Source organism: Corvus hawaiiensis, chromosome 1, assembly GCF_020740725.1.
Source record: "Corvus hawaiiensis isolate bCorHaw1 chromosome 1, bCorHaw1.pri.cur, whole genome shotgun sequence".
Taxonomy (NCBI): domain Eukaryota; kingdom Metazoa; phylum Chordata; class Aves; order Passeriformes; family Corvidae; genus Corvus; species Corvus hawaiiensis.
In genome coordinates this window covers 78,419,886-78,435,648 of record NC_063213.1, presented here as the reverse complement: position 1 = coordinate 78,435,648, position 15,763 = coordinate 78,419,886, and the positions used below count along the sequence as shown (strand labels likewise).

Sequence of the window (15,763 nt, the reverse complement as noted above, 5' to 3'; positions counted from 1 at the left end):
CACACAGAGCTTGAGAGAAAACAAGAATGTTGTTTTCCCAAAATATGAATTAAACAAATAGTAGAAATTCATTGAAACTTCTAGTGGGATGATGATAAAGGAATAGCTGAAGTGGGAGATCCCCATCTAACATCCTGCTCTGAAGTCAGTCTTGCACATCCATGATAAAGTGTTTTGACCGGTAAGTTATTGATTAGTCCTTGCAGATTTTGGTGGGAAGTTCTATCCCGGACTTGGTCAAAAAACTGTCCTTCTGACAGAATTTCCGTCAAATTCAACAGAAGTGACTTCTTAATGTTCTGAGGAAATCAAAAGAAGAAAGTTTGTCAAAAAAGTGTAGTGAGTCTTACTGAAAAAGTAAGAAAACCTATTGATAAAGATAGATGAAACGGTCATTTGGAAAGGACACAACATCAAGTGATTATTAGAGGGCTTTTTTTTCTTAAATAGCACTACATGGAATAGAATATGTTTATGAGGTGATGGTTTCTGATACACCTAAAGAGTCTGAGCTTCTGTTTCACATACACGATTTGAGAGTTTTACTTTACATTTCATTTCCTTCTTTCAGAAAATTGCAGTTATATAATTCATTTAGTCAACACTTAAGGCATACTTTGGCAGCCTACATTAAAAATTATGCTAAAAACAAGTAAGAAAGAACAATAACATAATTATTTTTATTGTCACCAACATCATATGCAAGAAACTTGTTTTTCAGAGTTGATAATCCAATTCATATCATAAAGAAACATATTTTCAAGTTTTCTCCTTTTTAATAGAGCTGCTAGAGATAAAAAAGATTTGGATCGCTTAACTATTCTGCTCCATGTTAGCATTTCTAAGATGAAAATTTATGTACCATAAAGCATTAAAACTATCTGGAAAATGCAAGTTTGATTTTAAAATAGTTAATATAGTTTTAAAATAGTTAATATAGTTTTTAAATAGATTATGAGCTGTGTTTACATCTTTTGAGAAATCCAAACGTGGTTTCTGTGACATAATCAGTATGTGTGTACTTTCATACACTTTTTCACTTCAAGCATAGTTTTAAATGAATAGACCTACACTAGCAGAAAAAAAATAGTTTGCTTAGTAAGAGTGAGCTCTACTTTTCATACACAACCTGTGTTTGATTTCTGCCCAGCCCAAATCCAATAATGAAACTGTCTGTGAGATGTGTGTGCTCGAGACTTCAAAACAGGGCTGAATTTTAATTGTTGGTGCTTTGTCCCCAGATCAATTCCAGAAGATAAAGGGAAGAACTGCTCTTAAACCAAGGATATTAATACAGATTTAAAGAAACAATACATAGTCTTAAGAATAAGGTTGAGAGCAATTGAATTTGTTTCAAGACAGTTAATGTGGTAGGTAAAGTTTTGTGTTAAAACTGTCAGAATTGTGTTCACACTGTTAGACTGACAAACGTATTAAGACTAATTCCCACCCAGAACTCTAGCAGAAGATGTGGCAGTTCTGATATTGGAGCAGTTCACTTATTTACGTGTACCTTTACTGAGATTTCCATTGAGCTCACCAGGTATTTGCACAGTGAACATGCATGATGACAAGGTCCACCATGGTGGAAGTTCCTGTGGACTCTGATTTTATTCAGGTTTGGCTAGGACTCTGTGCCCTATGATCCTCTAAGAGTGCTAATCCCAATGTCCATATTTGCTTTGAGGGTATCTCTGTTGGAGTATGTTTCTGCAGGTGCTGACTGCCTATCAGCTGTAATATGCTGTGTTGCACATACTTCCAGAACAAACCAGATTAAGAGACAGCTAGAGTGGAAAGTTTGTTGTTGGATCTTTGGGACTTCCTTGATGGACTTGTGAGGAGTTACAAGGACACAAAAATGTTACATGGAATCATGAAGCCCACAGAAAAAGTCTGCTAAACTCACAAGCCAAACGTTCTAGCTTTTGAAGACTCTCTGCACCTAATAATATATTTGCCACATATATAGAAGTAGTATGGACTCCAAATAAAATAAAAATCAATTTCAGGATAATATAAGATGATAGCCAGCTTTGCTAAGACAATAAAAGAAAAAGAAAATTCAATCTTAAATAGAAAATATTATCTAAAATATTTCTAAAAATTCTTTTGAAAGTTTAACATGTCAACTGAAGACCAAAACAAATACCACAAAACCTCCCTGAACTTGCATTCAGATTCAGGCTGACAATATTTATCTTGCAAATATTATCTTACCATAATATTTTTTTTCTGGATCTGTGGTGAGGCACATGTGAAAATTCCATAGTATGGTGGTACACAATCTAAATTGGCCCATAGACAATAGAGTAAGTAGGGTTCAACAAGAAAATTCTACTTCTGTTTCCTGTCTACCCTAGCACTATTTTTTTATTTCAGTCTGGGAAAGACAGCCTTTCATGCAACAAGTTTGTTGTGAGCCATGGTATCATTATTTTCTAACACAGAATTTGTTGATAAAGCTTTTTAATTCCTTTGAGAAAGAATGTGTGATTCCTTTGCACTTGCATTGCCTGTGCCTGAGCTTGATCATTATAAATGTCCTTGCCTGTTTTTGTCTTGTGTCAACTTAGGATGATAACCATGGCTTTTATCACCAATCTGGATTCATAGATGTGCAATTCCCCAATTCACTCATGTGGATAATGTATTCATCCTATGACACTGTATTTCAGTTTCAGGACAGTGATGGCTGGAGAGGAACAGTTGCCACAAGTAAAAGTAATGAACCATTTAGCAGCTATACTGCAGTCTGTTGTAAAGTATCTTATGGTGTCTCTCTCCATCCCTATCCATCTGGAGTAATAATCATGTGAGAGAGTCTTTGAAATAGTGGCACAACCAAGGGGCTATATCAGGAATTACAGATCCAGTTCAAGTTCCCATACAGTTTCTGACATTGGCCTCATTAATACAACTGTGTCACACATGAGTTGTAAAGACAAAGAGCCTTTAGATGTTCTGGTTCCTTGGTGAGTATAGACTATAGGAGTGAAGACAAAATAACACATTCTGGTTGTGGTGAGGAATACAATAACCCATCACCATAGCAAAGAGCACATTTTATTTGAAAAATACAAATAAAAGATTTTGTCCCTTTTGTTTATTAAAAGAAAATGTAACAATTTCTATCAGTAACACTTGCATAAGGAGGTATACTGTACATTACTCTTTTGTTAAAAAAAATATATATATTTTTTGGAGACTTTGGAAAAATAACAATGGCCCAAAACTTGCAACACACTTCTAATGTTCCTTAGAATGCACTGTGCCATTTATATGTACTGCAAGTACAAGGTCTTAGCACTTTATAATACACAAAGTAACGCTAGGCAGCATAATTTTATATCCTTCTTTGCATTTAGAATATTCCCTTTGTTACCCTTGTGTGAGTTTATGATTTTGGTTAATTCCAGACCGGTCCAATACTTATATTTTCTAAAGGATGATTTTGAAAATTCTTAGACCACAGAAATTTTGTAATTCCTTTTAAATAGCAGAAAGAATACTTTCACATAGACATTTTCTTTCAATATTCACAATTTAAACAACTGCATCAATTAGAATTAAAACTCAAAAATGTTTGCAGTTATTTTGGTTTTCTAAGAAGAATGCAAAAAAAATAAAGTGCATAAGAGTGAATTTACTTTCAACTTTTACAGTATTCTATGTGTATGCAATAAAAGGTAACACTGATAAACAAATTAATTTGTTCTCAATGTATGAATCTTAATCTAACACCATCTGAATTCAACTCTTCCCTGTCTTTAAACTACATTAAACTACCTTTTTGACAGGTTTTAGTTTGAAAAAAACAGTTTCATATTTTAAAATTCTTATACTGACGATTTTTTCAGACAATTTTGACTTGTCAAGATTACAGCATACTGAGTGGCCTCGCCATTACAAGAAAGAGGATGTATTTGAAGGAATGCAACTAATTATTTTGGTGGAAATGTACTATTAGTTGAATGGTTGTTGTAGAAATCAAACTGAAATAGAAAACCCTGAAGTATCACTTCGCATGTGCCATTTAACTTTACTCAGTATTTCCAGTTTAAATCAAACTGGCAGTTTTCATCATTCAGTTCTTAAGCAGCAACAGGATTAATATTTAGGCTAATAGGAAAATATTTGAGAATATGAGTACACAAAAAATCCATGAAAGCTTTAAGCATAGTCTATATAATCAGACTTTAACATAAACTTGGAAAGAGTTTCCCACAATACTTTCACTGAATGTATACTTTGTTTAAATCAGCAATGCTATGAAATGATTGTTCCATGCATGGCATACGGTGTTAATTTTCTTCCACTTCAATCTAGGTCAATATAGAATTTCTCAGATATAGTTTAAATTTTTTTTTAGGACATAAAGACCCAAATGAAAAAATTGTGAGATCAGGATAATAAATCTGTAAACCTGTTTTTTCTGCACTGTGAGGACTTCTTCTGTGGCTCTGAAGATTTAATATTCTGGTATTTGTCATGCAAACAACACGACACTGTGATGTATATTTGAATAAAACACAGTAAGCATAGCAAGCATGCAGACATATCATGATAGAGAAGCACATTTGGCGATCACTGTGGATAGGATGTACCAATCAGGACACACCACAGCATCACAGAAGCAGCCTTTCAATAACCCTGCAGAGTTTTAAAGGATTCAGGTTTCCTGGGGTATGATGCATGTGCTCTACAGCAGCAAAGGGAGCACCAGGGATGGTGAAAAGGGGATTCTTATTTCTCTGAGATATTACTAACTTAAACAGACCATTAGCATAAGGAGTGACTGCTTGCTTATGTCACTGCACTTCTGTTGCCTTTAAGCCTGAACGTTCTGTGATACAAATAAAAAAAAAAAATGGCAAGAACAGTGCTTAAAACACAAAATACAATTGATTTCCCCTGCTTTGGTGTCGGGCCAGAGGGAATAGACATAAAGATAACTAATACCTAGTTCTCAAAACTATAATACAACAATGAATGCAATTTTCATGCAGCTGTGATACAAAGTATTATGGTAGTAGTAATGCTGAAACATTTTTTTTTTACCACTCTACTCATACAGTATAAAAATTTAGATGTTGGCATAAAGCAAGTGTGACCTAAATAAAAAGAAAATTTCTCCTAACAAAATTGCACACTACTAGTTGCTTTATTTGGGACAAAACTGAAACATATCCTAGATCTACCCTCCCAAAAAAGACAATATATAAACCATTCTCAGCTTGTGCATAACTCTTACTGCATCTGTTTAACTTCACTCTACAGTAAGAACGTTTCCTTAAATACATTTCTAAAAGATTCTGTATTTCATAAAAAAGTTTAAAAAAGAAAATGAACACAAATTATTAAACTACTTTAAAGTCATCAGCAGAATATCTTAGGGTTCAGGGGGTTTTCCCTACTATATTTTTCCAGTGGGTTCAGATTCCGAAAGAAAGAAGATTACAAATTTTAAACAAAATAGTGTACTAAAAAACAATTCTGGAACTACAATGCAACTAATACTTTTTAGAGTGTAAAAAGTTTCTTACAAAATTGCTTGCTGTTTTTTCCAGAAGGTTGTTTAAACGAAAAGCAGTCAACAACATCTCAGGAAGGAAAAAAAAAAAATCTCCTCAAAGTAAACTGATTAGAAATGTCTAAGAGCCACCCAACAATAGAATAAAGAAAAGAAGGCTTAATTATCTAGTTCACCTGTGTGGCTCACAGTAGATCAGCAATAAATATAGACTCTTCTTTACTAAGCTGAATGTAAGTGGCAGCTAAAATGCAGAGGGAGGAATCTAGTGCAGCATACAAATCCTTATCCCTCTGCACACCAGACCAGACAGTAAGAAAAAAGTACACAGCTTCTACTCTGAGAGTTTTTGTCTCTAATTCATACTGGAAGAAGTCCATTTCTCTAAGTGGAGTTACAGTTAGAAGCAGAGGACTGTTAATAGCTTTCGTGAGCATTATATATATCTTTCATGGGATATTATGAGTTCCTGGTCCTCTCACAGTATTATCACCAGAAAGACAAAGAAAAGGTTAAAGTTTCAAACAAAGCAAAGGAAAAATCAGAATCTGCTAGATGAGGTGATAAGCAGGCTGCTATGTTAAGCAGAATTGTTTAGCAGTCCTACAGCTGCAATGCTAAAAAAAGAAAAAAAAAAATTGCTGGATTAGGTGTTAAGCAGTCTGCAATGTTAAGGAGAACTATCAGTTCTGTAATGCTATAAAGTTACTAATGTAAGAAATCAATTTACTTAATCCACAGGAACCACAGAAATGGTATATTTCCTCCACTGACTTAAAATGTTCCTGTTTCCATGATGCTTGAAATAGGGAAAAACCATCTTCTTCTGCTTAGGTGGCAATTACTCTAAGAGAAATAAATATGAGTAGATTGAACTTAAAAGAAAAATGCATCATCATCATCTTATTCTCCTTGTTTCAATTTTCGCTATCCCAATGTCTTACCAGCAGCTCTATTTTGCTTTTAGTCACGCACAGAAATAGAGAAACATTATGATTAAGAACACTGTGTTTTAAACGGACTGTTGTAGCTTCTGGACTCAGACCAGCAACAGATTTAAAAAGCTTCAGCTCTTAACATAAGTGAAGCGCAGTGAACCAAACAACTGCATAGTTTAATGGTGCTGCCATTGTTGTTTTTATTGAAAAAGCCTATGCTTCATCTGCTTCGTTGCATAAAGGGTACTTTGGGCCTATTCCATTTAAATGAATGATGTTCCTTTGAAAAGATAAAAAGAATAAGCACAACACTGGAAACAACACAGTTCCTCTAGCATGCAGAAACAGAGCAGGTCTGGGGTTAAGGGCTAGAGCTGTGTTTGAGCTACAGATAATGATGCCCTCCATCTGTTAGCTGGTTATGGATGACATGATTATGAAGGACATAATGAAATGACAGCTTCTCAATGCAACCTGCTAAATCAATAAGATTAAATCATCAAAGGACCATTTATTTAAGAGGACAGGTGTGGCCTCTTAAATGTAAAGGAAACAGACTGGTAGCACTTCTCACACTGATAGTAAACCCCGTTGGCTACTTCACGTTGGGATCACAAGGCCTAGAGCACAGCTAGAAATGCAACATCACAACCATCTGCCAGAGATTTGATCCTCTGTTAGCTCTCTTCTTAAACAGACATGACCATAAACTTACTGTAGCTTGGAGATGTTATGCATATTGCAATAAAAATGTTGTTGCTTGCCTTTACTTTAGGTATTGTTGCAGATAAGGTACCAGGGACTTTATTGAGCAATTAAAAAAAAATATACAAGGGACAATAGATCCTTTTTTCTGTATTTTTCAAATTTTGACTTTCTTCCAATTGGAGAACCCAGTTTCAAATATGAAAAGGGCACTTGTTCTACAGTAACTGCATACACTTAGTTCCAAGTACTGTATTCACTTTTTTTGTTACTGTTGCTGTCATTATCTGTCCAGTTGTTTAGGAACTTCTCTGTTCTGGGAATTACAACTAAGTTGTTCTTTCTGATTCTATTTCCCCATAGAGTTCAGCTAGCTTCTTGAACTCAGGTCCCCAGTCTCCAAGGTAATTATAATCCTGGTCAGAGTGTGTCGTTGCTGAATCCAGAGAGCTGATAGACCCAGCTTCTGATCTATGACCCTCATAGGCATATGTCTGCAGGGAATCATACGGGGGCACACTGGGGTCCAGATCAGCCTCTGCCAGTCTTTGTTTAATGAACTCCTGAACATCTATACTGTCAAGGCTTGAGGAGGGATGATGCCTGGACAGAGGCTTCACTTCAGGACGAACATCCCTCCGGTATTTTAGCTCTTCAGCAGCAGAAGGATTCCGCAGTGCTGTGATGTCAAATGCTTCCGTGTCTTCCTCTCCACCACCCTCATCATCGTATGTCACAACATTTTCTCGGACATCTTCTTCTGAAATGATCAAAGGCTCCTTCTTGCTACGTCTTAGGGTGATGAAAAGGACCACAATTGCTAAAGAGAAAACTGCAGATATTAGAGTAGGTTTAAAGTTTACATCTGAGTATGCTACAGAAATAGCAGACACTAAGTCAAAATACAGTGGTGTAATATTTTCAGGCTGGTATTTTCAGTACTGGTATTTGGGATCATTTGCTACTTAGTTTATTAGGGATTTCATAAAGGAGATAAATGGAGATAACATTCTTTCAGATAAATGAGAAACGAGTAACTATAGTTGGCATTTTTCAGAAGCATAGGCCAGGGCTTTCAGTGCTTCATTAAAACCAATGTTTAGCATATAAATTGAATTAATATGTAAAAGGTTTATTTTTTCTTATGAATATTCAATTTTGTGTAATAAAATACAAAATAGCAAGCTAAATGTATAACTATATATTTTAAACCAGCCTTCTGACAAGAAAATACTGAAGTAAGCTGTAAGGAAAGTAGTTCTTAGAAAATGTAATCTTTGGGAAAAAAATCCTCAAAATATCCTATTGGTCACATTGCAAGTACTATTATTTCTTGCCACTCTATAAGAATGCAGCAAGTCACATGAATAGCACAGAGTCATGTATGCAGCAAGTTGTGCCTCTGACAGGAAAAAAATCCCAAAACCAAAACCAACCATAATATTAACTAATGGGTAACATTCAAATTGGCCCAGAAAAATAAATAACCTAAAAAAGTCAAGAGGACATGCACTTGCAATGGCATTAATCTTATGAGTCTGCTTATATTCTCCTATGTCCCTTGCCCCTGTGGATTATGTTGTGCATTGCTATCAGTTTATTCCACAGAGGTAATTAAGAAATGGCTTTTGTAGAGTGCTAATGGTGTTTCTTACAGCTTAATGCATTTCAAAAAGCTTTGCCCATCTATTTTCTATCATTTTTCACACTGTTCAAGACATGGAATTAGAGTCAGTCGCTTTCTGAAATCTTTCCAAATTACAGAAAAAAAGATCTGCAGTGCTAATTACTTGATAACCTCTGGAAAAAATTCTACTGGATTCCAGATATTCATGAATGTACTTTAAAAGCATTTTTCCCTATTAATTTTAGCTAAACCTTTCCCCTCTAATCACAGCTGTGTGCTTCTAATTTCCTCCGACTACCAGGCAACCACTAGTTCAAAAGCATACCATATAAAAACCTTGTGCCCTGTCAAATTCCAAGAGGGATTGGAGGGATAGCATCATTTAATATTGCAAATGGCTTACCAAGAAGAATGACAACACAGAGCAGGATTGCGATTAAAGCTCCTGTGCTCAAGCCAGCAGAGGAGAGGAAAGCTTCAGCATGGCAAGTTCTCACTCGTCCATCTCTCTCGCAGGCGCAAACCCGGATGGTGAGGGTACTGCTGCTGCTGAGAGGGGGCACTCCTCCATCAGAAATCAAAACTGGGAGGTAATAGATATCCTGAGTGGTTCGACTGTATCTCCTTCGTCTTGTCAGGATACTGGCTGTATTATCTACAATATCAAAACCAGAATAGACTTTCAGTGAAGTAAAAAATGAAAAAAAAAAGTTATTTACTGCATGTTTCCCATCAAATGGAAGCGTGGACATCTTAAAAGTAGACAGTCCAAATCTGTGAATATGGACAGTCTAGAATTAAAATTTTCAGGAAGCATTTCTGGCCAAGAGAGGAAAAAGAGGAGGTGGTGGAAAGTAACTAAGATTATGTAAATAAGATTATTTAAAACTCTTGTATTTTTATTGGAATCTAAGTGAACTTGGACAAACATTTTGGGACCAGTTTGCAAGTGTTTTCATTCCATGTTATGCTGTTGGTTGCATATGGACCCTTGCCAATTTGAACACCTGGAATTATGAGGATATTTGTTGTTAAATTTTTGCACAGCACATAATCCTCTTGAATCTCAGAAGAATATTAAAATTTCTTTAGTAAATCTAAAATAAGACTTTCATCTTTAATGTTTGCAAAAGTTTTTAAAGTTTAAGTGAGCTTTCAGAAAGCATCTGAAAGGACAGTGACCAAAGACACATGCTATGGAGAGGTCTGGAGGAAGAGGGAAGGCGAAGGAAGGGAAAAGAGTGAGTATTACATGTTCTAAACTAGTAGAGTTTAAAGATAAGTATGAAAAGGGGAGACAGTGACATAAGACTTTGTCACCCTTCTGTTCCCTACAGGTCCATCTGGCATAATTTACAGTCAAAGAAAATCCACTGTGTATTAATCACACATTGCAAGAGCATTTGTAGGCATTAAGGAGGGTAGGAAGTTGCCACCCACATACCTTTAAATCCAAGAAATTAAGGGGCATGAAGAAAATGCAGGAGTAGAAATGCTACAGCAATATATAGTTACAGTTAATATTCATAGGTATAAAGTTTATTTTCAGTTTGTTGTCACCACTATAAAAGTATTAGCCCCTGAATAAAAGTCCAAGATAAATTAAAAAAGAAATTGGGGACAGTGAGAATTTGAGACACAAGGAGTTATGGAGAGAGAGAGATGGAGACTGATAAATGGAAAGAGACGTTAGAAGAAGAGAGCTTTCTTGTATTCCTTGTCACATGGTTTCCAAGTTGTGGGGTTATGAGATTGGAATCTTTTAGCAAACAACAGAAGGGTAATAAGTACAAAATACATCTGCCAGGTTTCTCTTTCTATTACAAACAAACAAACAAGAAATTTTCTTATTTTTCCTTACCACTGTAGCTATAGCATTAAATGGCTTTATCATAATCTATGGAAAAATGAAATCCATGTCACTCTGTGAAAATCTAGTGCAACAATATAGCCAGTGTGTCATGTATTAGTCCATTGGACTGAGGCACGCACATTTGAGTGAAAGAGTTAAGTTTCTGTTTAAACTGGATTCAAGACCTGTTTCAGGTGACTGATCTTCATGCTACACTTTCTACCAAGTTCTGTGCAAAATTTTAAAACATTAACCCACTTTTCTCAACATTCTGTTTTGCATATCATCTGACAGTGATATTTAGAAAAACTGGTAATATTATCCCACATCAGCATAATATCACAAGATATTTGGTAACAGGTTTCACACAAAAAATACATACATGAGCTGGGAAGTGATACCCTTTTTTCTAAGCCAAGAACTAAGCACTGGAGTCCTTTCTTCACAAGAGCAACACCCACAAGATCCCTCCACATACCTCCACACTCCCCCCCCTCCCCCCCACATTTTGGAAATATCCAGCATGGTGAGTTTGTTATAAACTCATTAAGTGCTGTTCTTTTCACTTGGAGTGGGCTCAATAGAAGATATTTATTTATTTATTTGCTGTATGCCTTGGAGTCCTGCTTCTACTGGTTTATGTCAAGTTTGCTTCTACAAGTTTATGTTTTGATGACTGATGACACCAGCCACTTATTATGCTGTTTATATTAATTCAGTTTACAGAACCTTAATGGAATCAGAATGAGGCAAACAGATAATTCTTTAATCTAAAAAATTGTGACAGAACATAAGAACATCATGTTGTGGAAATTATATTTCCATAAAGGTTATAAAATGTCAATGATATAACGTACTTTACAAAGTTATTTGTTACACATACATCCTTCCCCCAAAATATTCTGTATTTTGTTGTTCTGGGCCAACTAGGACTCTTACATAACACCCAGGCACAGTCACTGTTACTAGCATACACCAGCGACCCTTCTCAGGCAGTATGGACAAGAGCGCACCAGGTTTGTTGCCTGCCTCAGCATTATTCCAACAGTCTACAGATCCTTAAGCATCCCTAAATAGCCTCAAGCACGCACCATGACACACTGTGGCATGTAAATTCCTTTTGCAATATGATAACAGTATGCTGCTGAGCTGCAATATAACTTTCACATTATTCCGTAAATTCAAAAGGGAAAAAACCCCATGATAATGAAATCTGGGTTCCATTGGGTTCTACAAAGAGTCGAGAGGAGGTACAAGGCCAAGAGCTGTGCATGTTGCCTATGACATAAATTTAAAAAAGAGTGAATGAACTGCACAGCTCCAGAGGCAGCGATGAAAATGCTAGCTGACAACAAAAGCATCAGAGACTGAATATAATGAAGACGAACGGAGGATTCATGATCAGAAATCTTGTGGTAATGATAGAATTTTAGCAGAGAGAGTATTGGTAAAGACATAAAGGGAAGAACATTGAGATGTGAAAATGTATGCTATGAGGGTAACTGTGGACAGATGGGGGAAAATTGTGAGGAAAAAGAAATTAAAGCTAAGAGAAAAAAGAAGAGAAAAAAAATTACAAATGGGCAAATTATACAAGTCGATGTTACAGTGAAAAAATGTGAAAAAAGCTATAATTAAACCATGCTTCTATGGGAGGAAGGTTTTGCCAAAGAAGGAACTGATATTTTTATACTGCACAAAATAAATACAAATTGAAGAAAATAGACATTTTTTTCTATCAGTGTTGTATTCCTTCATTCAATATTAAATTGTTTTTCTTGTACTGTTGATGCCATGACGATTTTTTGCCTTTTCTTTTATACCCCTTTTATACCTTTCTACAACTTCTGTATTCTTAGTGCTTTTCCCCTACATTCTTGGACTTGTTTGTTCAGCTAAGAGACTAAACATTTTAGAAGCTTCGTAGCTAGGGATCAGTGTGTCCCAGACCCCAAGGTCCTCTCCAGAACACATTCTGTAAACCAAGATAGAACCATCCAGGGGAAGGTTCCTTGGGGAGGGGGGCTCACTTGAGCCTCTCACTGGGGAATCTTTGATAGATATGCTAATTAGTAAGACCTGTAATGTTATACCTGATCTTTTGGGGGTGGGCATTGCAGTGTGCATTTCAGTGCATTCAACCTGGACGTGTGCACCTAAGGATCCTTAAAATAAATACAAAGTTAAAATCCCTTTTTCCCTTCTAACCGTGTTTGAGTCTTGATTTTAAGACCAGGAAAAGGCATCACTGTTAAATTATACAACTAAATATTAGTATAAGATACAATGAAATTAGTACAAGACACAATTAAAGGAAAATAGGGAACCAGTACAAAATTTTTTATTTTAAATAATTGCCCTGGTGGAATTGTGTTGTTTGTATTCTCTTGATTAGTAAGTAGATTTCATAGAAACAGTTACATGACACACACAGGAGTTTTTGTAATAACATACCCAGTGATAAGCACTCTCAAAGAAGCAGTGTAAAGCTTTTCCCTCAATGAAATTTCACAAATTTTAATACAAATAAAAATATGATCTTTCAGACACTGGCTTGGAAATTTTCTGTTCCCAATATTGTCAGAGGTGTTAATTCTCACTATAAGTCTATCACAGATTTAGATATGGTAACTTAGTGCATTGTGTTCACATATAAGTAAAATACTGGAAAGTATCTGAACTCTCACATACTATCTTTTTCTCATTAAATTTCTTAAAATATTTTACAAATAAGATATCTAATTTTTTTTCAGAAAAAGAAACTGTGTCTGGTTTTCCAAAGATCCCTGAGAATCAAGGATAGCACAGGATCAAAGCTAATCGTATTGCCACAATACAGACATTACATCTCTGATGCTCTAGTCAGAGCTCTGTTTCTGAGGACAATCATATGCAAAGGTATGCCAAAAAAATGAACAGATAGAAAAATGTTTAGCCAAACTGCAATATTGACTGCATCCTGGCAACTATTCTAGTGTTCTGAGCTTCCAGATTTTATTTGGTTTTGTTCCTTATCAAGCACCATTATAGGAACATGTTGGGAGAAGAGCTAGAAAGACAGCAACTTTTAAGAGCTTTGCACAGAACAAAAAAATCTCACAATCTGTAAAAGCTACAGGAAGCCAAGTTTAAAAACAGACACTGATGACCTAGAAAAGTTTATTGAAAGGGGAAAAAAGTTCTATCAACAGCAGTAGTTTGAAAGTGAGCCAGGGTGTTATGTATTGAGAAATTTCTTTGATATCTGAAAGCAGATACACCAAATAGTCATGGAAGACAAGCATATAGGATAGCAGCAATAGCAGTAGGATGATGAGAACTGCAGATCTCATTGTTCTAGGTCTCGAAGGAAAGACCTTTTTATCTCAATAGATTTAAATGGTGAACTTCACCCCAGAGGAGTATGATACGAACCAGGACTCACTCGAGATTAAAGGACTGAGTGCTAAGGGAAATTAACAACTCCCACACAGAGAAAGAAATATTTATCTGATTCCTTGTGTTGTACATTGCTCCATTTAATGATCTAAACTTTCTAATGATCTAAAATTACTCCTAAAATTGCTGTTCTTTGCAAATATGTCAACTAAAACTTAAGATTCATCTCATTAACCGTGGGAAATGCTGCATGGCTGTAACGCAGCAACTCTTCACACTCTGAAGATGTGGTAGTTTACTAAGCCAGACTGTACACTGTATACCAGGCTGTTATCACAGTCTTTTTCCCATCATCTCTGCCTTTTTATATTGATCTTCTGAACTAAGAAAAGAAAGGAGGGCATAGGAAAATCAAGGAAGCAGAGATACAATGGTAACACCATGGAAGGTGACTACTGAAGCACATTGGAAGATGCTCATTTATTATTCATAATTTGAGAATTCCTTTGACCCATTATGCATTAAAAGCAGAGACAAGAGAAATGGAAGTAAAAAAAAAAAGTAAAATCCTGTTTATATCGTAAGGCATGTTTCAGTTTTCAGTTCTGCTCATATCAGCAGTTCAACTACCATAAATTTTCTGAGAAGTCATAAACTAATTAAACCCAAAGAAGATATATTGGAATGATTTGCATTTCTTACATTTCTAGAGTTGCAGCAGTTAATCTGTTTATGTGGACAACATTGATAGGCATTTCTGTTTCGTTTCTTTACTGATAACTCTTGTAAATATTTTTTTCTGTTTTGCTGGCTTCAAAGCTATTGCCAATGGGCAAAAAGCTATTACAAGTTTCCAGTTCAGTGGGTAGCAAAAATGAAAAGTAACATAGAACACATTTTTGGCCTGAAATATAGTTATTTTTTTATGGTTGGTTTGTGAATCACCAACAGGTTGCAATCCAGAAAAGAAATGCAAGAACCTCTACACTATACACTAACCTATGATCAATCTTAGAGCCAACTTTTCAAAATCAAAAAACTTTCAAAGATGTTCAGAGGCCTGAAGAAGGAAAATGTCTTCCCTCTACAGTAGTTGGTCCTGGTTTTCTGTCTGTTGTACTCATGGTAGAATTCCTTTTTAACTTCCGTATGTTGATTCTTGATAATACCTACTCAGACATTCAATCCATTTACAGTAGCAACACTTCTGTGGACTGTACTTACAGTCACCATGTGTGAAGTTAATTATGCACTTTCTCAGATATCATTTCTCTCGAGTTACAACTTGTCTTCTTTGCAGGATGATATTTCACAGAAGGTCAGCAGAAACTCACAGTAGCACATAACTAGAACAAGCATGACACCGTGATGTAAATGAAAGCAGAACTATGCAGCTGTTTACCCCTTGTGTTGGGTTGTAAAGTGGGGCTTCAATCCAACCTTTTAAAATGCCACTTCAGATGTCCTAGAACAACTAATACGTGGTCTGGTATCAGGCAAGCTCATCTGCAACTTGAAAGCCCTCAAGTTAGTTCACAGACACATTGTCCAATATGTTAGGAAATGAGAAGGGCAGAGCGATAAACAGAAGGCACTGCAAGAAATTCCCATTGGGATGGGATCACTTACTCTATGGAGGTTGTTCTCTTTCTAGATAACATCAATGATGAGTAAAATTTATCTTTTTTTTTTTTACTATTTTTTGATCTGTGACACAGGGAAAAATGTTA

The 15,763-nt window shown here is 35.7% G+C and overlaps 1 protein-coding gene across 11 annotated transcripts in view; it reads right to left on the bottom strand.

Annotated features, from left to right (window-relative positions):
- Nucleotides 1-3,013: 3,013 nt before the first annotated feature.
- CDH18 (cadherin 18) overlaps nucleotides 3,014-15,763 on the bottom strand; it is a 522,886-nt gene continuing 510,136 nt past the window's right edge. For 10 of the 11 annotated variants that reach the window (XM_048311338.1, XM_048311373.1, XM_048311357.1 and 7 more), the window contains 2 exons: nucleotides 9,207-9,458; nucleotides 3,014-8,008 (listed from right to left, as the gene is read on the bottom strand). In XM_048311338.1, the coding sequence (XP_048167295.1) occupies nucleotides 7,506-8,008; nucleotides 9,207-9,458 (755 nt within the window). In that variant the 3' untranslated portion in view covers nucleotides 3,014-7,505. The remainder of the gene's footprint in view (nucleotides 8,009-9,206; nucleotides 9,459-15,763) is intronic. The other variant, XM_048311426.1, reaches the window with a different exon arrangement.